The sequence below is a fragment of the Podarcis raffonei genome, chromosome 10, assembly GCF_027172205.1.
Source record: "Podarcis raffonei isolate rPodRaf1 chromosome 10, rPodRaf1.pri, whole genome shotgun sequence".
Taxonomy (NCBI): domain Eukaryota; kingdom Metazoa; phylum Chordata; class Lepidosauria; order Squamata; family Lacertidae; genus Podarcis; species Podarcis raffonei.
This window is the reverse complement of record NC_070611.1, coordinates 43,679,392-43,702,755: the sequence shown is the minus strand read 5'-3', so window position 1 is coordinate 43,702,755 and position 23,364 is coordinate 43,679,392. Positions and strand designations below refer to the sequence as shown.

The window sequence follows — 23,364 nt, the reverse complement described above, 5'->3', positions numbered from 1 at the left end:
AACAGAAATCGTGCTCCAGCATGCGGCGGCAGCAGGAGGCCCCATTAGCTAAAGTGGTGCTTCAGGTTAAGAACAGTTTCAGGTTAAGAACAGACCTCCGGAATGAATTAAGTTCTTAACCTGAGGTACCACCGTATAGTTCCCTAGCTTTTATTATCATAGAAACAACAAAGCTGTTGAAAGCATTTTTTAAAATGAAGTTTTTAGTTACATCTTCTTCTGAAGCTGATGCTGTATTTAATTGGATTGCATTTGTTTGTTTTTTAAATACTTTTTTATTATTTTCTTAAGTTGCACAAAAAGAGGGCAGCACAAAAGAGGCCTCATAGCAACCCTGTTGGCTAGGCTGAGGAAGGGTGACTGGCTCAAAGTCACGCAGCAAAGTTTTGTGGGTAAGTGGCCCTTTGAACCCAGTCCTCCGAGGTATACTCTTAGCCCTCAAGCCACTGCTGGGTCAGGCTAGCGAAGGACACTAAATCACATAGCTCAGTTTGATGGTTTCTGGATTGACGAGGAAGCATTCCCTTTGTGCATGCTCATAAGCGCATCTCCCAAGTGTCTTTTTAAAAATGTGGCAGCAATCCTCACTTGTACATATGTTTTAACAAAATAGCAGGGAGGGGACTAAAAGTCACAAACTGTATGAAAGTAGAGGGTTCTTCACAGACTCACACAGCAACATCTTACCCAGCACTGGCCCTTTGATATATGATTCAATATACAAGTTTAAGAGATTTGCCTGCAAATCTTGCAAAAGGAAACTTGTTGAAGGGCTGGTATAAATCCTTATGATTAATAATACCAAATAAAATCAGAACCAGTTTGTAATGGTTCTAGGGGTTGCTCGTGCGTAAGTTGTCGCCATTCCTGGCTAGGTTACCTGGGTGAACCCTTTCTGTCTGGACAGCCTCTCACCCGTGGCTGTCTCAATCGCTGGCAGAATCCGTCAGTGGGCGTTTCTTGAACTTCTTCCAGCAAAGAAGTTCTTTGACGCCTAGTCTCCTCCTACTCTCCCTGCGCAGAAGTCTTCTGCGCAGAGAGGGTGTGGGCAGCGGAGGACCCGTGCTCTCCCTGCTGGTCTCCGGCGAGGAGTCCTGGAGCCCCCTTGCCGATTCCCCCATCTGCCCCCCTTCTCCACTGGTGCTACGCTGATTTCCTTCCCCAGCAGATGGGCTGCCTCTCTCCCTATTGGGACCCTCTCCGGCATCCCTCTGGAGCCTTCCCTCCGCCTCTGGCTCCGATGGCAGTTCCCTGACACAGTTCTTCATTGGATGTGGACTATTTGCCAAACGTAAACCTAGCAGTTGATTGACAGTGATTTTCAGAAACTCCCAGCAAAGTATCCCCGAGGACTCATTCTGGATACTGAAGGATCTCCGATACCCAAGGGTCATGATTGCAAAAACTCCTGGCTACGTGCGTGAGCACTGTGGAAATGATGACATCCCTGAGCCCTCAGTTACTGGAGTCCAACTATGCTACATCCTGTCCTTATATAACAATAGGCAATAGGCAGGAAATCTAAACCAGCACTTTGTGTGACAGATAGCATTAGCGAGTCCAGAAGCCCAAAGCTCCCTCATGAGAAGAACTTGTAAAGAAGCAGATAGATTGATTCTGCTTTGATTTAAGGAGACAGCCAGTGTGCTTATTTTTGCACTCCTTAATACCTACACAACCTGCATGTTTGAAAATAAATGCATTATTATGAATGCACTTTAACTCTCCGTTAACTACATTCAAAGCAGCCTGCCTCCACTAAGGTTGCTGTGGCATTCCCATTGCTTGAAGAAGCAGTTTTGTGAGTAAATGATATATACAAATAGACGCAGACACAAGGTTACTTTGTGCTCATTCATTTAATTTGTATTTTGTATTTGATCAGAGTTGGATCTGTGCAAGTTGTTCCTTGGTTTTACAAATACCCAAAATAGCAAGAAGATCCTTTTGGCCACGTCTCTTGTCCCTTCCCCCAAAGAGCAGAAAGTCAAGGATCAGTTTAGAGGAAGCTCACCCCGTACCCAAATTCCTTAGGATCCAGATCTTGTCTCTTGCCCACCATCCCACACTTTAAGATTATAATGTGTCTCCTTTCACCTGAGCCAAGCGAAGAAATAAAGAGCATAAACAGGTCTTTGAAGTATAGCATCACTGTGTGGAATCTATGGCCTAGTTCTCACCAAGTTGGTAAACCTGCGTCTGAGCTTACATGCATCTTTCAAACCATCTCCTTATCTTCACAGGCCACCCGTACCATTATGCAGTGTCCTCCCCACTACTCATGTAAAGTTGTTTTGCCCTCGTAAGCAACATACCCACTGCCCAGTTCTACCTCTTCTCTCTTCCAACTTTTCATTGCTATTTTCCAAGGGATACCATCCCACAGAGGAGAAGTGACCAGAGGAGAAATGACCACTGGGAGGAAGGCGGAGAGAGGAAACGCCATAATGTACCTGTAACAGCACAACTGAATGCTTTCATCTGCCCCAGCTGCAATAAAACATGTCTCTCCCATATTGGTCTCTACGGCCACAGCAGACGCTGTAACTCTCCAATGGTTTGACTGTACCCCCGATGGCGCACTATTCCATTGTCTCTCTAGACAAATTGATGCCAACAAGAACAGCTGTCCCATCTTCTACCTAATTCTTCTGCTTAGTTCTTGCTCATCAGCAGTGTTTTGAAGGAACAAAACTGACATCACAAGTCACCCTCACATCTGCATATACTTACAAACATTTGCATATCATAAGCTCTGTCTTAGAGTAGGGATGGGGAAATGTGTCTGTCAGCTTTGGTTTCCCTTGGTTGCTCATTTTTCTAATTGCAAGTTCAGTTCTCCACTTTTCAAATCTGAAAAAAGGGTGAAGTGGCTTTTTAAAAAAATTCACACATGAATTGCTAGTCCCATCTGCTCTTCTTTCCCAGGTCATTTGATGGTGGGGTCTGTGGGGAACGGACAAGGGGAAAGGGACATCAAACAAGGATATTTCCATGCCTCAGATATAACAAACTTTGGCTCCGTAGAATGAGCGGTTCCATCTTGGAGTGGCTGTATTATTATTTCTTTAAATAGAAACTTCAAATCCACATTTAAATTATCCAAAACAAATAAATACAAAAATACAGCAATACACCATGTCCCTGAGCATGTGGTGTGGGAAGGGAGACCACCCACTTTAGATAAGCAATAGTTAAAGCTAGGAATGGCAGCTGTCGCCTACTAGGTTCATAGGGCAGAAGGCAGGGAGGTCAACCATATCTGAACCACAGCCAATAGCAGGTGGAGGCATGGAACTGATTCTACCTTTGTCCCCGTCCTCCCTGTTGAGTTCTACAAGGGCAAAACCAAGAGTGAGGAGAAGGAAGCAGGCAGGCAGCATCCCCCCCCCCCGGCCTGGTTTGAAGAAATAAGCACACAGGAATCGTGGGGATTCTTTAGCTGTGATTCCTACATTGCAGGGTGTCAGACCAGGTCACCTCTGGGCACCTTCCCGCTCTATGATTCTAAGACTGAAGTTAGTGGAGCCTTCATTTGCCTGCCTGTACTGGAAGAATGCATGATAAAGAGCGGATGAAGTTTGAGCGACAAACCAAAGCCAAACTCATTAAACTCCTGTCGCACTTGCGAGTGCAATTCCCATCCGCTACTAAGAACATCACTGGAAAATATTCAGGTTCATTCAGGCTCTCTGGCCTTTGACTCCCTCATTATCTGCCTCGCAGAGCTTTGGAAACTGCAAGTTCTGGAATCTGTAGCCATTTCCTTCCTAGGCTGGCTCTGGTTCCCTCACGACCACAGTTTTCACCTAGCTCAGCGCTGTGGGAGAAAAATTTAATCAGAGCTTTGGCAAGTGTCCCCGTCCACTTCTGATTACCCTGGGAAGGTGGAGGTGGGGGAATGTTTCCCTTTTTTTAAGGGAAAGTCCCTTATTCTAAATAGGATTCCTCGCAAGAAACGGGAAAAGTTTACAGCTATGGGGGAAAGTATGCTGGAGTACATGCATGCAAAGCATTAATTGCATTGACTTCAGTGTTTTAGCACCAAATGAGAAATGTGGAAGTCTCCCCCAACCCCCCTAGAAAAGCAAGGTATGATGTGCTGTGAGGCAGCCATATGCAGACACCAGACCTTGGAATGTGCTGATAGCATAGACCAGCACTTGTGTTGCTACAATTTCTATTTGCTGTGCACAGACATAACAGGAGAGCAATATAGACTGAGTCCCTGAGGGATGTTGGCTGCAAGTATTGAGAAATGCCTGGAGAGAACTCTGATTTGGCACAATCCTGATAGGAATAACACAGTGTGTTTTAGGTCTTTTAGGCCCCCGTCGTCGTTTTCAGAGGATGTGGGTGATTTTGACCTTGGACATCCTCCTAGAGTGCTATTCTTCTTGTCTTCAGGGGGGATTCTTTCCTGTTCTCCAAAAGTTCGCAGATCTCATCCATGGGCCTTGCACAGGCTTCTAGGCTTTCTGCCAGCTTCTGGACTTTTGCCTTGAGCACAGGATGACTCACTTTGGTCACCTCTTCGTTGTGCTCGGGGACCAGGAAGCTGTGGGAGCCGCAGAACACCATGAAGCAGATGGAATTGTACAGTGTGACGGAGGCATTTCTCTCAGCCGGCAGTAACCTAGGATCCGTCGGGCCCTGGCTGCGGTGCAAGAATTCCAGGCAGTGCATGATTTCTCTCATCTGAGCATGGCAGCTCACTGCAATCTCCTTGACCTTCCTCACCTCCCTGGAATTAGAGAGGACTAAGGAGAGGTCGGAAGTCACTGTGACGGCCCCTCCTGCAGCTGCCACTCCTAGGCCCACCCCGGAAGCCAAAAGGGATGCCCCTAATGTTGCAGGGCTCAAGGACAGCCCCACGATGGCCACGATGGCACCTGTGGCGCTTAACGAACTCCCAGTGAAATTGGCAATGAGAGAGCGTCTGTGCAGTTTGTTGATTCTCCGTGAAATCTCCCGGAGACTCCTGATGTGTTCCCGAAGCCTGCTTCTCTGATCCAGCAGTACGACATGGAAGTGATGTGTAGGATCAAAAGTGTGAGGGGGGGAGTTGTCCTCCATAACCTTGAAGGGAAGCTGGGGGGAGGGGAGAGAGAAGGGCATTTAGAAAGGTAACAGCACACTCTGGCAGCCAGGCCTGCAGATGCATCTGGGACATTGACACCACCTTTCCCCCTAGTACAGTGGTACCTCAGGTTAAGAACTTAATTCATTCTGGAGGTCTGTTCTTAACCTGAAACTGTTCTTAACCTGAGGTACCACATTAGCTAATGGGGCCTCCCACTGCCGCACGATTTCTGTTCTCAACCTGAAGCAAAGTTCTTAACCCAAGGTACTATTTCTGGGTTAGCAGTGTCTGTAACCTGAAGCGTCTGTAACCCGAGGTACCACTGTATAGCTAGATCCTATAAGCACCAGTGGTTCCTTTGAGCAGATCCTATCAGACTTTGCCTCTAAAGGTAAGGATAAGGATGTCTCTGAATACCACTTGCTGGAGAACAACAGTGAGAGAGCACTACAGTGGTACCTCGGGTTACATACGCTTCAGGTTACACACTCCGCTAACCCAGAAACAGTGCTTCAGGTTAAGAACTTTGCTTCAGGATAAGAACAGAAATCGGGCTCCAGCTGCGCGGCAGCAGCAGGAGGCCCCATTAGCTAAAGTGGTGCTTCAGGTTAAGAACAATTTCAGGTTAAGAACGGACCTCCGGAACGAATTAAGTACTTAATGCGAGGTACCACTGTATTGCACTCATGTCCCGTTTGTTGACTTCCCATAGGCACAAGTTGGCTACTGTAGGAGACAAGGTTGCTGGACTAGAAAAGCCTTGATGTGATCCAGCAAGGCTGGAGCCTGATCACCTCACCCCTTTATTTGTTGTTCTTGGGTGCAACAGATTTAGCACACATCTACCCCTCTGAAAATTGTCTGTGTATAATTAAAGTTAGATATAACCCGTTATGTCTGTCGGAGGCCTGGGCACAAATGCATGTTTTTCTTTATTAATGTCATCATTTCTTTTGAAAAAAGGTTTCCTGGTTGTCACTCTCCTTCAGTGCTTCGTATCACACACCAAAGAATTATCTGCCCTCGTTGCTTGTCTTATCAAATGCACGCAACCAGCCACAGCCCTAATCTAATGTCACCCTGTCACGTTTGACAAGTGCTCATGCAGTAGATTGTAGCATGTTGATATATATAGAGAGCAGGAGGCCCTGGGGCTTATCAAACAAGATCTGCAGCCCACAGGGAAACGAAAGGAAAGACACCCAGATAATTCACATACACAACCTATTCTCCTGTCAAAAAACATCTCAGAGTGAAACTTCCACAACATAGCCACTCAAAAGCAAGATTCCTGGCACTTACTAGCAAACCCATCTTCTCTAATATCTCATATTCATTTGCTGGACTTATTTACTAATTCTTAAATTTATTCATTTTTAATGCTGTGCAATAACACAAGGTGTCATCTGGAGGTATCTTCCAAAGTAATAAAAACCTGTCCTTAATACTCTTCAAAACAAGCACCGTGTATCATCTACCTGCTTGTTTTAGCATATCACACATGTTGGAAGTTTCACCAGTTAAGTGGTGACCCATAAGAATGACAGAAAGTAAAGCAGGTTTATAATCATTGACTTTACCTTCTGCTTAAATCAGTGGGATAAGAAATAGGGTCTCTCTTTTTTTGGTAAACTCCATTATTTTATAAACTAGCAGAAACCAGGACAAAGCTCTTCTAAATAAACGGCTACAGAGTTTTTGAGGACAAAGGAATAATCCCACCTACCACGGTTTTCAGTTCAATCCAGTGTTCCCAAGAATGACTCTCAGGCTGTTTCTGGACAAGCCAAATTTATACTTACTACAGTCCTATTGCCCCCCTGGGACTGCTTTGCATCACACCAGGAATTTGTCGTTTCCTGACATTCCCTCTGCTGCCACCGCCACCCCCCTCCCTGCCCGACTAATTCAGAAGGATGTGACACACTGGAAACTGACTGGGGACAGTGCAGCTTGTATCGTATTCAGGAAACAATCCTTGCAAGTGAACATTATGTGTTCGCTTTTCCCAAAGCACATTTACAAACACACACACACAGACACTATTCCTGACTCAAAGGGAATGTAGTCATCTCCCAAAGGGAATACACTACCCTTCCTCTTCTTGAAATAACTGGTGACACTATGCTAGCCAGATGACTGAATCTTCAGAGTCTTATGTGAATGTAGAGAAAATAAGGTATGATCTCAGCCAATCATCACAATTACTTTGGAAATGAAATGTTTTATAGAACTGCTGCTTTCTGATTGTCTGGGATGCACAGCAGGCGGGAGAGCAATCCAGCTTTTAAAAGAATAGTGCAAGCAGCTATCGTAGTAGCTACCCTAATGACATCATGGAATGCACATGGATAAATGGTTGTGTGGTGGGTGGCCATGGTAGATATTCTCTGGTGGCTGTGCTGACCAGCTACTGGCTTGGGGAAGGGCCAGCCCTCAGGATTACAGCACCTACTTTTCATGCGGAAGCTGCTAGGTTCAGTCTCTGACCTCTCTAGGCAGGGCTGAAAGAGACATCTGCTGAAACCCTGGAGAGCCACTGCCCGTGACTGTGGACAGTACTGAGCAAGATGGCTCAATAGTCTGACCCGAGGTTCACGTTGAGAAGCCACATCACTGCACACCCATATTTTGTTTTTTTGCAAGGCCACTGAAATGAGAGGCTTTCCCCCTGCACAGCAGGTAGATGCTCTGCTATGGAGGAAAATGTTCTGGTTTAAAGTCACCCTCTACAATTCTCTGTATACAGATGGGGGCCTCCCATTTAACCCATCATCTCCCCCACAAAGCCAGTGCATGCAAGACAGCCTATGCTCTGCAACGAGCAGAAAGAAAGTGGATGCTTACAAAAGATTGCTTACAAAGCAATATTCCAGATGCAACAGAGCCATCCACATGCAGGAGGAGGACACTCACCTACGATGATAGCTTCAGCTGGCAGACTAATCTTATCTACTCTATCTAGGGCATCAGGCAGAGAGGGGTGTTCTACAGCCCAAGATCCTGGAGCTGGTAGGAATTGAACCTGATAAATATATACATTATACACAGACACACAGAGAGAGCTGGCCTTATAGGGAATCCAACCATTGGTCCACCTACTTCAACATTGTCTACACTGACTGAAAGCGACTCTCCAGGGCTCCTGGCGGGAGTTTCTCCCAGCCCTAGCTGGAGGCACCAGGGATTATACCCAAGACCTTCTGCATGCAAAGCAGAGCTCTACTACTAAGCTAAGGCTCTTTTCTTAATAATCAAATGGAACTATATGTAGACAGCTGTCAGATCTAAGTCTTCTGTTTTCTTCTTCCAATCAATAGGATCCAATATAAAACAAACAAATGAAAAAAATTGAGGCACAACCATATTTAATCTCTATGTTAATACAAGAAGCACTTACATAGTTATTTCTTCTTTATGTATTGCTCCCTTGTACATACAAACATGGAAATGTGACAATAAATCAGATGATGTTGATCTATAACACATATAATACATTTTCAGCCTACAGTCTTATGAAAATAAAAATCAGACAGACATCCTAAATCATGGAGAATAGTAAGATAAAGAGGATTCCTATTAGGAAATATGCCTAATAGGACAGGGCTGTGGATAGCAGATTTGAGGTGAGCACATTGCAGTACTGCTCAGTTCTAAATCTAGGGTTCCTTTGTCTCTTGCCAGACATTGAATTTGTTGTAGTACCAACAGGAAAGAAAAGGGATTTCATGTCTGTAACTCTGGAACTAATCTCTTGCAAAGAATAAATGCTGCCAGTACTAGTGTGTGGAATCCAAGACATAATAGCTTTTGTCTGTTTCGTCAGTAAAAGGTAAAGCTGTGCCGAACAGATCTAGAATACAAAAAAAGGCAAAAAGAGCTGATTAAAGAACAGAATCGCAAATCTCAACAAATTCTAGCTGGTCCCTTTCACATTGCTATCCTTCAGTACACCTAAACCAATGGAAACTGTTCTGGCAACCATAAACAGCTCTTGTACAACAAATCTGCTCCTCCCCCCCAACCCTCCCCCCAATGTTTCCAGTAAGAAAAATGAGGTGAAACCATAGTGGAAATGCAGCATAATCCCTTGATGGTGACACCATATAACCTCTGTGCAAGTTTTGTGAAAACAAATCAGGACAATTGATCAATATGCATTTTGTTTGGAAGCGACTGAAGTCAGACCTGCATAGCCTAAAACTTCACTTCCTATAGATTGGTAGCTGTTAAGCATGTGAAATAATGGTGCTAATTTGAAGCAAGCCTCTCTGCCAAATTTGGGGGATCTGTCTAAGTGGAAGCCCAAAATTTCACCCAAAATTCAGTCCAAGGCAGAGTGCAGAACCAGCCCTTATAAACCTCTGCAAAAAAATGAGCTAGGCCTAAGTTTGAGGTTAGTGAATTTGAAGAGAAGTGAAAATGAACTTACTTTGAACTTATATTTCTTCCTTTTCACTCAGGCTGTCCTGCAGAATTCAAGATGGGGAGAAGATTATATGGGTCTACATCCAAAACAAGAACTGTCCAATTCTGACACACTGAGCTTCCTCAGTTGATGAGGGGAAAGGGTCCTCATTTGCCCACCTCCACCTGTCTCCTTAGAGTGGCTGCTTTCTGGCTATTGGGATGAAAGTCCCTGTTCACTTTTGCAGTTTGTACATTCCAAGTGGGTATGTCTTGACTAGAAGCATCATATTATTGGGTTATTTGCTCCAGATAGCACTGCCATGCCTCATTAATAAATAACAACAACAACATTTATCTGGTGGGAGCAGCAGAAAGGTTTTTATGGGAGGCTTCCCCATCCACTGAGCTTTGTCCTACCCACTAGTGTGCATGGAATATAGCAGGATGCAGCACACATTAAAAGAGTGTACACACACACACACACACACACACACAAATCCACTTGTAGCTCTCAGCAGAAAAAAATGATTGGATAACTGTACGCATCTGGAGCTTTCATCATCCCTGGTCATTGCCCATATTGGCTGGGACTGGTGGGAGTTGAAGCCCAATAAGATCTGAAGGGCCCCAGGTCACTGCCTTAAAGATTGTGATGGGGGTGGGTGGGATGGAGGGCTGTGCCCTGCAAGATGAAATGAGCCGCCTTATAGAGGCTTAAGAACAAGAGGGACAAGAGCTAAGTTGCTGGGAATGTTTGGTGTGGTAAAAAAGACCAAATTTACCATATTGATTCAAACTAACCAGCTAAATGAATATTGACTGTTCATGTCTAGTGTATAATGTTTTAGGCTTTTGGAACACATGAATGTGAGGATCATTTACTGACCTTCTGCTTCTTCCATTCCAGATGCGGTCCCCTCTTCATCTCCTAAACAAAACATGTGTTAAATGTCAAAGCAAGACTTCCTTATGTGTTTCACTGAGCCATGCCAAATCTTATTAAAAGAAACAAAGCACAGCGGTACCTTGGTTTACAACTATAATCCGTTCCGGAGGTCCGTTTGTAAACCAAAACAGATTGTAACTCAAGGTGCGCTTTTGCCAATGGGGCCTCCAAAAAAAAATTGTTCGTAATCTAAAAAAATGGGCTGTAATCCAAAAAAAAAGGTTGCAAACCGGGACACGCACTTCCGGGTTTGACGTGTTTGTAATCCAAAACGTATGCAAAGCAAGACGTATGCAAACTAAGGTACCACTGTATATAGTACTTGGTTGATGGTGTTTACTGGTATCGCAAACCCCTAAATAGCACAGAACTCCAGAAGAATTTTGTCAGTATCCCACAGGAATGTCAATGAATATAGTAGATGTGAACTTTCTAGACCAGAGGTTCCCAAACCTATTTGGCCTACCGCCCCTTGTTCATAAAAGAAAAGAAAGAATCAGTGCCCGCCCCCCTGTAACATACACAGCACACTCCTTCCTGCCATCAGACTTCCCAACAATGTGCGACCTGTTGGAGGACTGGACCACTGATCGGTTATAACTTGTACTTGGTGTGTTTCTTTGTAAAGTAAAATAAAGTTATCACTACAACTTTATGTTACATTGGTAGGCATCATTACACAACAGCTGAAGTATATACAAATAGTTTTTCAAAACTGGACAAGGAGATGGACTGGACCCTGGGATTAAATACCCATGGGGCTGACCAGAGTGAAGCCTGTTCTGCTTAGTCCAATCTGACCCAGAGGCAGGGCTAGTGCTGCAGCCTGCCTGCCATTGCCCAGTTAGGCTGGCAAGCTGTGGTCCACTTTCAGGGCCTGGGTGAAGCCTTTATAATAATAGACCACACATTGTTTTACTCTTAATATGTTTTTTATTGACTTAGTTTATAGCATAAAGGTAAAGGGACCCCTGACCATTAGGTCCAGACACGGATGACTCGGGGGTTCTGGCGCTCATCTCGCTTTATTGGCCAAGGGAGCCGGCATACAGCTTCTGGGTTATGTGGCCAGCATGACTAAGCCGCTTCTGGCGAACCAGAGCAGCACACGGAAACACCGTTTACTTTCCCACCAAAGCAGTACCTATTTATCTACTTGCACTTTGATGTGCTTTCAAACTGCCAGGTCGGCAGGAGCAGGGACCGAGCAATGGGACCTCAACCCGTCGCAGGGATTCGAACCGCCGACCTTCTGATCGGCAAACCCTAGGCTCTGTGGTTTAACCCACAGCACCACCCGCGTTAATAGCATAGCTGTATCCTGTATTTCCTTACTGGCAATTGTGATAACCTATTGTCTTTTAAATAATGTTACACCTGAATACCATACCCGTCAACAGCCCCATTTTAGGGGAAATGTTCCAGGATCACAGAAGCCAATCCCAGTTTCTGTTTGATTCCGGAATCTCTCTTTTCTTGGTCCGGCATTCTAGTGCGAGTCCTGCCACAGTGGCAGACCAAAGGACTCTCACTCTAGAGCTCGTGAGCAAGATTGCATCACAGTGTCAAAGGTCCAGCACTCTGGCACGGCCTTCTAATGAACCCAGAGTGCCACTTTTTTAGGGGTGAGAGTGTGGGACATCTCATGTGACTCGCCCAGCAGCAACACATGTCCCGATTTCAGGTATGATAACGATGGACAGTATACTGTGTACTTAACCTGATTTATCATTTACAGTAAATACAAAGAAACAAAATAGTTGAATCTTGCTTCTGGGTTCTATCATGATTTAACTGTCATGGCTTCCTCCAAAGAATTGTGGGAAATTTTCCTTTAATGAAAGATTCCCTCATTTAACACTACAGTTCCCAGGGTTCACTGACATGGCAGAATCATAACATTTAGGTGGAACCTCAAAGGAAATCTACTCGAACCTCTTCCCAATGCAGAAAATCTGCTTCTTGAATGACCATTAATGAATCAGTCCACATTATGGACACTGTGTTTCTCCTGCATATTAGGCTGAGTACACACCATCCATTTAAAGGACATACGGTAGCTTCCTGTAGATAATCCTGGGACCTGTAATTCACCTCCACAGAGCTACAGTTCGCAAAACCCTTTTATTAACTAAAGATCCCAGGATTCTTGGGGGAAAGTCATGCATTTAAATGTGCTTTAAATGCATGGTGTGTCCACAGTCTCAGTCTCTTTGCACACAAATAGATGACAATATCTTTTCTACGTACCAGGGGACTCTATCTTCTGTCCAAACACCTGGACTTCACAAATCGTGAGATATTCTTTCCTAGGCAGGGTAACAGTCACATACCGCCCTTTTGATGCTTCACAGTTAAAGCTGCCTGTTTCCCCAGCACCCAAAGAACCTATTGTAGCACATCTAGAAAAGAACCAAATCATATATTATTATTATTATTTAAAAAATAGCATTAAACAGTAATGGAAGAATTTTTTTCAGTAACCTGAACTCACATGAAAAAGTCAGAAAAGAAAGCAAATATTTGCTATGTTTTCAGAAATCAAATGGCAAGAGATCTGTCTGGAACATTTGCACTCCATTGTCCTCCCTGTACCATAATCCTCTAAAGCAGGGATGCCAGAAAATGTTGACAAAATAGAAGTGGAAATGACCAATGTTGACAAATTCACCACATGAGAGGAACAGAAATTAATCTAGTGGATATGATCAGTATTTGCTGATCAGTCCAAAACCAGTATGTAATTGACTACATCATGTTCCCCGATTTGCATTGCATTTCCATTCCAATGAAATCACAGAATCATAGAACAGCAGAGTTTGAAAGGACTGTGAGGGTCATCTAGTCCAACCCCCTGCAATTTAGGAATCTTGAACCCATGACCCTGAGATTAAAAGTCTGTCGGAGCTATGGTGGCATGGCATAACAGGACAATGTAACCTGCCTAATATACATACTAAATTACATAACTTAAGTAGTTTTGCCACAGCAGACAGCAAGACAAAGTAAGTTAGCTTTCGGCAGAAAGCGAACTGTTGTGGAATGGAAACAGTCCTGCATGTGGCGAAAACAGGGCAGAACAGAAAAGCGTACCTCATGACATCTCTGTATGTAAGGAAAGGATGGGGAACCCATGGCCCTCCAGATATTGTTGGACTCCACCTCCCACCTGCTTGAACTCAAGATGAGGGGAGTGGTACTCCAATAACACCTGGGGGTTCCCCTTCCCTGGCTACAATGCATCTGCTCCGTATACAGTACCTAGGATTTGTGGTGCCTCCTCTCTCTGCAGAGTCCCCAACTCGGATTTCAGCCCCATTGAGACGCTGAGCACAGCAGTCTTTCCGATTGGTGATGGTGACACGGAGTACATGATATTGTGCCTTCAAGTCTACCATCCACCATGGATTATTTTCAGAATCTGTGTGGGTGCAGGATCCCTGGTTAAAATTACTGGCTGTGGACCCGTCAATGGCATTTCCAGCTGCTCCTAGCGAGCTGTAGGTACTGGATTGTGAAGCTTCTCCGGCGAGGGCCACATTGGTGTCTGAAAGAAAGAAAGGGGAAAGGTTCCATTTTGTTGCTGTTGTGCTTCAACCACTGAACTGCAAGGTACGAAAAACTAAGAGAGCTGAATCAATTCTTAATTAATGCTCTTGCCATGCCTAAAAACATGTGAGATCACAATCAAACGTGAGTTCCTAGAGCCCAAAAATGTGCATCCCAGTGTTCAGCCTCAACATGTTGGAGGGTACGGTATTTGTCTGGTGCTGAAACTAAATCTCAGCAGTGGGTGAATCCCCTGCAAGTGAGGAAGGGGAGGGAAGGGGAGCCTGGGTGTAATCAGGGGAAACTGTTATTTCAGTTGCAGGCTTAGTAGCAGCAGAGCGTGGAAAGTAAGAGTTTATGCCTGTATACTATACCCGTCAACTGCCCCATTTAAGCTGAACATTCCAGAATCACAGAAGCCAATCCTAAACTAAAGATCCCCAGATTCTTGGGGGAAAGTCATGCATTTAAATGTGCTTTAAATACAGGGTGTGTCCACAGCCTCAGTCTCTTTGCACACAAATAGATGACAATATCTTTTCTACTTACCAGGGGTCTCTATCTTACATCCAAACACCTGGACTTCACAAAGCGTGAGGTATTCTTTCCTAGGCAGAGTAACAGTCACATACCGCCCTTTTGATGCTTCACAGTAAAAAGTTTCTGTTTCCCCAGCACCCAAAGAACCTATTGTAGCACATCTAGAAAAGAATCAAATCATATATTATTATTATTTTAAAAAATAGCATTACACAGTAATGGAAGAATTTTTTTCAGTAACCTGAACTCACATGAAAAAGTCAGAAAAGAAAGCAAATATTTGCTATGTTTTCAGAAATCAAATGGCAAGAGATCTGTCTGGAACATTTGCACTCCATTGTCCTCCCTGTACCATAATCCTCTAAAGCAGGGATGCCAGAAAATGTTGACAAAATAGAAATGGAAATGGCCAGTGTTGACAAATTCACCCCATGAGAGGAACAGAAATTGATCCAGTGGATATGATCAGTATTTGCTGATCAGTCCAAAACCAGTATGTAATTGACTACACCATGTTCCCCGATTTGCATTGCATTTCCATTCCAATGAAACCATAGAATCATAGAACAGCAGAGTTTGAAAGGACTGTGAGGGTCATCTAGTCCAACCCCCTGCAATTTAGGAATCTTGAACCCATGACCCTGAGATTAAAAGTCTGTCGGAGCTATGGTGGCATGGCATAACAGGACAATGTAACCTGCCTAATATACATACTAAATTACATAACTTAAGTAGTTTTGCCACAGCAGACAGCAAGACAAAGTAAGTTAGCTTTTGGCAGAAAGCGAACTGTTGTGGAATGGAAACAGTCCTGCATGTGGCGAAAACAGGGCAGAACAGAAAAGCGTACCTCATGACATCTCTGTATGTAAGGAAAGGATGGGGAACCCATGGCCCTCCAGATATTGTTGGACTCCACCTCCCACCTGCTTGAACTCTAGATGAGGGGAGTGGTACTCCAATAACACCTGGGGGTTCCCCTTCCCTGGCTACAATGCATCTGCTCCGTATACAGTACCTAGGATTTGTGGTGCCTCCTCTCTCTGCAGAGTCCCCAACTCGGATTTCAGCCCCATTGAGACGCTGAGCACAGCAGTCTTTCCGATTGGTGATGGTGACACGGAGTACATGATATTGTGCCTTCAAGTCTACCATCCACCATGGATTATTTTCAGAATTTGTGTGGGTGCAGGATCCCTGGTTAAAATTACTGGCTGTGGACCCGTCAATGGCATTTCCAGCTGCTCCTCGCGAGCTGTAGGTACTGGATTGTGAAGCTTCTCCGGCGAGGGCCACATTGGTGTCTGAAAGAAAGAAAGGGGAAAGGTTCCATTTTGTTGCTGTTGTGCTTCAACCACTGAACTGCAAGGTAGGAAAAACTAAGAGAGCTGAATTAATTCTTAATTAATGCTCTCGCCATGCCTAAAAACATGTGAGATCACAATCGTATGCAAGGTGGTAGAGCCCAAAAATGTGCATCTCAGTTTTCAGCCTCAACATGTTGGAGGGTACGGTATTTGTCTGGTGCTGAAACTAAATCTCAGCAGTGGGTGAATCCCCTGCAAGTGAGGAAGGGGAGGGAAGGGGAGCCTGGGTGTAATCAGGGGAAACTGTTATTTCAGTTGCAGGCTTAGTAGCAGCAGAGCATGGAAGGTAAGAGTTTATGCCTGTATACTATACCCGTCAACTGCCCCATTTAAGCTGAACATTCCAGAATCACAGAAGCCAATCCTGGCTTCTGTTTGATTGCTGGATCTCTCCATTTTTGGTCCAGCGCTCTGGAGCGAGTCCTCATGCCACAGCACCAGACCAAAAGACTCTCACTTTGGTGCTTGTGAGCATGGTGACCTCAGAGTGCCAAGGTCCAGCACTAGGTCACCACCCTGCAGAGCCCATCGCCCAGCCCTTCCTGGCTCGCTTTTATGAGCCAGGATGGACAAGGATCAAGGAGACAGGTGGTCAGTTTCACTTGTCTGAGCAGCCTGTCCGCATCCTCGGAGGTAACAGATTGGAATTGATCCTATACAACTTGACTAGACAAGACTCTAGCACTCTTCTGCCCCAGCCCTGCTCCCAGGGTGGAAGGTGGAGTCTATTTTTATTTTATTTTTATAATAATATTTTATTAAGTTTAACAGTAAAAATAAACAACCAAACATAGAACAGTAAAAACACAGGAAAAATATAAAACACAACAATACAAGCTTTCACAATACATAAAATACAAACATTTAACCTAACAAGGGGGGGGAATCAGTCAACACACAAAAAATAAAATAGGAAAAAACACAAATCACTCTTTTCTAATTGTTCATCTTTGATTAACTTATTTTCCTGACTTCCTCACGCCTCCCTTTTTTATATCCCTTTTTAACAGTTAGTTCAGCAAATTCGTATCCTACTACTTTGTCCTTATATATTTTACCTCCCAAATTTATAATTTATAATTTTTATCTCTTGTTACTAGAACCCCTTCATTTTATTTCAATGTCATCAGCATTCATACATTTTACAGTACTTCTGCAAATAAATTTTAAATTTCCTCCAATCTTCTTCCACCAACTCTTCTCCCTGATCTCGGATTCTGCCAGTCATCTCAGCCATTTCCATATAGTCAATTACTTGCATCTGCCATTCTTCCAAGGTGGGTGATTCTTGTGTCTTCCAATGCTTTGCGATGAGTATTCTTGCTGCTGCTGTAGCATACATAAAGAAAGTTCTATCCTTCTTTGGCACCAATTGGCCAACTATGCCCAGGAGAAAGGCCTCTGGTTTCTTCACAAAAGTGTATTTAAGTACCTTTTTCATTTCATTATAAATCGTCTCCCAGAAAGCCTTAATCCTCGGGCACGTCCACCAAAGGTGAAAGAATGTACCTTCAATTTCTTTACATTTCCAACATTTATTATTGGGCAAGTGGTATATTTTTGCAAGCTTGACTGGGGTCATGTACCACCTATACATCATTTTCATAATATTCTCTCTTAGGGCATTACATGCCGTAAATTTAATCCCAGTGGTCCACAACTGCTCCCAGTCAGCAAACATGATATTGTGTCCTATATCTTGTGCCCATTTAATCATAGCAGATTTTACCGTTTCTTCCTCAGTACTCCATTTCAACAGCAAATTATACATTCTTGATAATATCTTAGCATTGGGTTCTAACAATTCTGTTTCCAACTTTGAAAACCAATTTTTTTGTCTTGATTATAAACCTCTCTTATTTGAAAATAATGTAACCAGTCTCGCACCTTCCCTTTGAGCTTCTCATAACTCTGCAATTTCAGCTTGTCACCTTCCTGTTCCAAAATTTCACAATACTTTGGCCATTTTGCCTCCATATTAAGTTTTTTCATAGCTTTCGCTTCCATAGGTGATAACCACCTTGGGGTTTTATTCTCCAAAAAATCTTTATACCTTATCCAGGCATTAAATAGTGCTTTCCTGACAATATGGTTTTTGAATGCTTTATGCACTTTAACCTTGCCATACCACAAATATGCATGCCACCCAAATACATTATCATAACCTTCAAGATCTAGGATATCAGTGTTCTCAAGAAGTAGCCATTCCTTCAACCAGCAAAAAGCTGCTGATTCATAATAAAGTTTAAAGTCCGGCAGGGCAAACCCCCCTCTGTCTTTAGCATCAGTAAGTATCTTAAATTTTATTCTGGGCTTTTTGCCCTGCCAGACAAATCTAGAGATATCTCTTTGCCACCTCTTGAAACAGTCCATCTTGTCAATGATTTGCAATGATTGGAACAAAAATAACATTCTCGGCAATACATTCATCTTAATAACAGCAATTCGACCAAGCAAGGAAAGCTTCAAATTCGACCAAATCTCTAAGTCTTTCTTCACTTCTGACCAACATTTCTCATAATTGTCTTTAAATAGATTTGCATTCTTAGCAGTCATATTCACCCCCAAGTATTTTACCTTCTTTACTAATGTTAGATCTGTCTCTTTCTGAAACCTCTCTCTCTCCATCGGCGTCAAATTTTTCTCCAGAACCTTAGTTTTAAACTTGTTTAACTTAAAGCCTGCCACTTGACCAAACTCCTGGATTAATTCTAGAGCCCTCTTAGTACTAGGTACTGGCTCTTGTAATGTCAATACAAGATCATCTGCAAAGGTTTTAAGTTTGTATTGTTTAGCTCCGACCTGAATACCATGAATCAGCTGGTCCCTTCTGATCATATTTAGCAAAACCTCCAGGACCGAAATAAAGAGCAGTGGGGAAATTGGGCAGCCTTGTCGTGTCCCTTTCTCAATTTTAAATTCTTCTGTCACTATATTATTAACTATCAGTTTAGCCTTTTGTTCAGAGTAAATCGCACCTATACCATTTTCAAAATTTTGCCCAACCCCCATCCCCTGAAGATTTTTCTTCATAAAAATCCAAGAGATGTTGTCAAAGGCTTTCTCCGCATCTACGAATATCAAAACTGCTTTTGTATTGATATTCACTTGTAACTTTTCCAAAACATTAATTGCATTCCTCATATTATCAGATAAATGTCTACCAGGGAGAAAGCCAGCCTGGTCTTTATGTATCATCTCTGCTAATACTTTTTTAAGTCTTTTAGCCAAAATATCTGCAAAAATTTTGTAATCCACATTAAGCAGGGATATGGGGCGATAATTCTTAAGTTGTGTCTTCTCAGACTCAGTTTTAGGTATAAGTGTGATATAGGCTTCTTTCCACGACTCCGGCGCCTTTTCCCCCTCCATAATTTCGTTGCAAACCTCCTTTAGTGGTTGAATCAAATAGTCCTTCAAAGTTCTATAGTATTTGGAGGTTAATCCATCAGGCCCTGGAGATTTTCCCAGTTGCATAGTCTGTATGGCACCTTCAACCTCTTGTTCTGATATTTTATAGTTCAACAATAATTTATTTTCTTGAGAATTTTTTTGTAATCCATTGGCTTTCAAAAATTGATCAATTTTAGTCTCTATCTGTGGCCCTTGTGTATAAAGTTTTTTAAAATATCTCTGGAAGCAGTTTCTAATCTCCTGTGGGTTTTGTATATTCTTTCCATTCACTTCAAGATTAGTCACAGTATTTAACTTATGTCTTTTCTTCAATTGCCATGCTAGCAATTTTCCACATTTATTAGCAGATTCAAAAGTCTTCTGTCTCATCTGTTTAATTTTCCATTCTATCTCCTGATTTGTCATTTTCATATATTGTGCTTGATAAAATTTGATCTCTCTCAAGATTTCCTGCGACTTTGGTTTGGCTTTAAGCTTCTTCTCTCCTTCTTTTATTTTTTCCAAGGTCTTTCCCTTTTTCTCATCTTGAGTTCTCTTTTTTATTGCGTTCTGCTGAATTAGGAATCCTCTCATAACGGCTTTACTTGCGTCCCAGATTACCCTTTTTTCCACTGATGTCTTCAAATTTATCTCAAAATAGTCTTTCACAGTTTTTTGGGCCTTCCTAATGATTTCTGGATCTCTGAACAAGGTGTCATTCATCCTCCATCTGAAGGAACCAGTCGGTGTTAGTTTCATTTCCACTTTCATGGGGTTATGGTCAGAGCAGGTTTTTGGGCAGATTTCCACCTTTCGAATCTTTGGAGCCATTCCTCTAGTTATCCAGATTTGGTCAATTCTTGTTCAGGTCTTTTTGGCTTCAGAAAAGAAAGTCCCTTCTTTACTTAGGGGGTTCTTTGTTCTCCAAGTGTCAATTAAGTCCATATTGTCTGTCATTTCAAAAAAAGATTTCGGTAGTCTTCCATCTTTTGTTATTACTTGTCTGTCTGACTTGTCCATGTTTGTCGATACCACTCCATTCATATCTCCAAGCAGAATAATGTTATAATCTATAAAATCCAACAACGTCTCATGCAGTTTCTTAAAAAATTCTGATTTCCCCTCATTTGGTGCGTAAACACCTACTATCAAGAATTTCTCTCCTTGGGCTTGTATTTCAATTGCCATGAATCTTCCTTGTTCATCTTTGAAGACAAATTTTGGGGATAGACTTTCTTTCGCATAGATCACCACTCCTCTCTTCTTAACTTTGTCTGATGAAATAAATTCTTGACCCAATCTTTTGTTAATCAATACTTTCCTATGTGTTCTAATCACGTGGGTTTCTTGCAGGCAAATCAAGTCCAAATTTTCTTTTTTCAACAAATGAAAGATTCTTTTCCTCTTGTCAGGGGAGTTCAGACCCCGGATATTCCAACTTAGTGCTTGCAGAGACATTGTGTGGTTATTCTGTAGTCCCTCCAACTGCTCCCGTCAGTTGTTCTTGATCAGTAGGTGGTATTGCTTTCTCTGTTTTTTCCAAGCCAGATGGTGGGTTCCCTATGTCCAGGACTCCTGGTCTTGATGCCTTCGGCTCTTTTTCCGCCTCTTTTTGTAGATCTTCCTCGTCATAGTTCAAAAATCTCACTTTATCTTCCTCTGATCTTATCTTCACTTTTTTCCCTTTGTAATTAAAGGACAGGCCCTGGGGGAACTCCCACCTGAAAATAATGCTGTTTCTTCTTAGCAGTTGGACTAAGTCACCGTAGTTAGCTCTCAGATCCAATAAGTGTTTTGGTATATCTTTGAAGATTTCAATTCTCAAATCTTCTATCTCCAATGGATTCTTGTAATGGAGGCTCAATATTTTGTCTCTCTCTTCTTTAGATCTAAGTGAAATCAAGCAGTCTCTTACTTTGTTCTTTCTTCCCCCTTTGCCAATTCTAAAGGCACTCACTATCTTGAAGTCTTTATCCGACTCAAGGCCCCAAAATTCCTCAAACTCCTGTGTAAGAAAGTCACACAAATTGCCTCCTTCCACGTCCGGTACTGCTCTAATTCTTAAATTATTCTGTTTGTCTCTAAGTTCAATTAGAGATAGTTGGGCCTTATGATCCTCGAATTGCTTATTGATTGGGGATATCTTTCCCTCTACCTCCAGCACCTTCTCTTTCGCTTCTTCAGCAATTTTCCTTGTCACTTTAGATTCCTGGAGCAACCGGTCAATAGCCTGTGTGTTGGAGCTGATAGTTGTGGTGTTTAAGTCAATTTTAGCTGACAATTTTTCCAAAGCTCCAAATATTTTGTCAAGTGATGCATTTAATGTCTCATCAGGGCCTGCTCCTTTTGCTCCTGTCTGCCCAGTATCTTCTTTTTCTGGGACAGATGGAACTACTATTGATTGTCTTCGTTGCTGCTGCCTAGTTTTTATCCTTGTAGATTTTTCCTGGGGTTTTTCCTGATCCATAACTTTATCTTAAAGTCCCAAGGTCGTTCTCACAGCTTTGACTTATTTTGTTATGAGAAAGTCTCCAGACCAGCTGCAGTGGAAAATCCCCAGTTGTATCCCAGACCTCCTCTAGGGGAGCACAATAGCAACAATGTTCTTTTCAAAGCAACTTTTGTCTAAAGGCAGCAGTATCTCTTTTTAACTTTCCAATTTTCCCATAGAAAGGCAACAGTTGCAAAGGGGGTCCTTCAATTCAGTTCAAATGCAGGTTAAACACATATAGTTACAATGTCTCTAAACGGTGCAATACTTTCCACTTTCCTGGCAGACCAATATCAGGGATTAAGCGGTGGTCTCTTCTTTCCTTCCACTTTTCCCTTCAAATCAAGGTACTTTCTTCTCCTCCCCCCCACTCTGAAAGGGAGTTCTTAAATCTGGCATTAAAATTAAGTCTTTTTAGCTCAACTTTCCCGGTTCTTAGTTCCAACAGTCTTTGCTTTAGTACTGTCTACAAAACCGGAAGACGGACTTCCTTTTTGCGTCTTCCCGCTTCAGAGCCAAATTCAAGTTCTTTATGCCGATCAAAGGAACAAATCCTTTGATCTTTCCAACTTTGCAGAATCTTACTCACGGGTTGTAGTTTAAAAGCCGAATTCCGAGGAAAAGAGGACAGCGCTCTCCGCAACAGCTGCTGCGGCGTCACTCCACAGAAGTAGCGATCGACTCTCAGTGCCGCACCACCCCCGTTCCGCTCCGGAGCCCCTCGCGGGGTCCCTTTGCCACTTGGGGGGGCGCTTTTGGCACCCGCCGAGTCCCACGGCCGCTGGCTTTCCCCGCCTGTGGTTTTTTGAAGGGTCTCCGCTGTGCCGTAGCGGATAGACCCGATTTCTGCGGAGCTTCTCCCTCGTAGTTAGAAGGAGACCGCCATTGCCGTTGGCGCCGCCTCCGGAAGTCTGGAAGGTGGAGTCTACCTCCTTCCAACTCTGCAAACTTTGCAGACTTTATCTGCAAAATTTTTTGCAAAATCATTGCAGGAGATCTTGGGGTCCTTACCAGGCCCCAACGGCAAAGGTGGTTCCGTTAGATTGCAAACCACCTGAAAGAGTCTCCTGCAGCTGTCTTCTGCAGATGAAAGGTCCTCTACGGTGTCACTATTGCCACTTGGTAGGCTCAATGTTCAGCTCTAACCCATGTCTGGTCTAATTCAAAATGAGATTTCCACCACTGGCACTCTAGCCATTTCAGCGATTGTTTCATCGCCCTCAACTCTGGGGAAACCATGGGGCTGTCCAGGCTCCATGCAATCAGAGAGGGTGCTTCAGAGCCAGACAGTCAATAGCCCTGGTTAAGTCCACATTCCAGCAGGCCACCAGGGAATCAGCTGAAAGACCATCAACACGGAATAAAACATTCCCTACCACTCTCTGGAAACCATTTGGATCCATTAAGTGCTGGGGACGGACCATACAAATTGGCCCCACCTCCCTGCAAATGGGAAGGGTCGTGGAGAAGTCCAGGTGCACCAGAAAGTGATCCGACCATGGAACTTCTTTTGTTTCACTTTTCCTTAGTGTCAGATCACCCACATTCATAAAGGTGAACACTAGGTCTAAGGCATGTCCACGAC

At 43.3% G+C, this 23,364-nt stretch overlaps 2 protein-coding genes and 1 long non-coding RNA gene across 3 annotated transcripts in view; 1 reads left to right on the top strand and 2 right to left on the bottom strand.

Moving 5' to 3' along the window:
* Positions 1 to 289: 289 nt before the first annotated feature.
* LOC128422809 (uncharacterized) lies at positions 290 to 2,514 on the top strand. The gene is made up of 2 exons (XR_008332598.1): positions 290 to 392; positions 2,371 to 2,514. It is a non-coding gene; the product is annotated as an uncharacterized LOC128422809 (long non-coding RNA).
* Positions 2,515 to 3,920: 1,406 nt separating this feature from the next.
* Positions 3,921 to 6,863, bottom strand: APOLD1 (apolipoprotein L domain containing 1). The gene is made up of 2 exons (XM_053407313.1): positions 6,810 to 6,863; positions 3,921 to 5,091 (listed from the first exon to the last, which is right to left on the bottom strand). Exon 2 carries the CDS (start codon positions 5,074 to 5,076, stop codon positions 4,381 to 4,383), a length of 696 nt encoding a protein of 231 aa, XP_053263288.1. The 5' UTR covers positions 5,077 to 5,091; positions 6,810 to 6,863; the 3' UTR covers positions 3,921 to 4,380.
* Positions 6,864 to 8,434: 1,571 nt separating this feature from the next.
* The window catches only part of LOC128422493 (uncharacterized), a 39,495-nt gene continuing 24,565 nt past the window's right edge, over positions 8,435 to 23,364 (bottom strand). The window contains exons 9-15 of the mRNA XM_053406577.1: positions 15,547 to 15,832; positions 14,538 to 14,689; positions 13,701 to 13,986; positions 12,690 to 12,841; positions 10,380 to 10,421; positions 9,516 to 9,552; positions 8,435 to 8,936 (exon numbers count right to left, since the gene is read on the bottom strand). Coding sequence (XP_053262552.1) covers positions 9,539 to 9,552; positions 10,380 to 10,421; positions 12,690 to 12,841; positions 13,701 to 13,986; positions 14,538 to 14,689; positions 15,547 to 15,832 — 932 coding nt within the window. The 3' untranslated portion in view covers positions 8,435 to 8,936; positions 9,516 to 9,538. The remainder of the gene's footprint in view (positions 8,937 to 9,515; positions 9,553 to 10,379; positions 10,422 to 12,689; positions 12,842 to 13,700; positions 13,987 to 14,537; positions 14,690 to 15,546; positions 15,833 to 23,364) is intronic.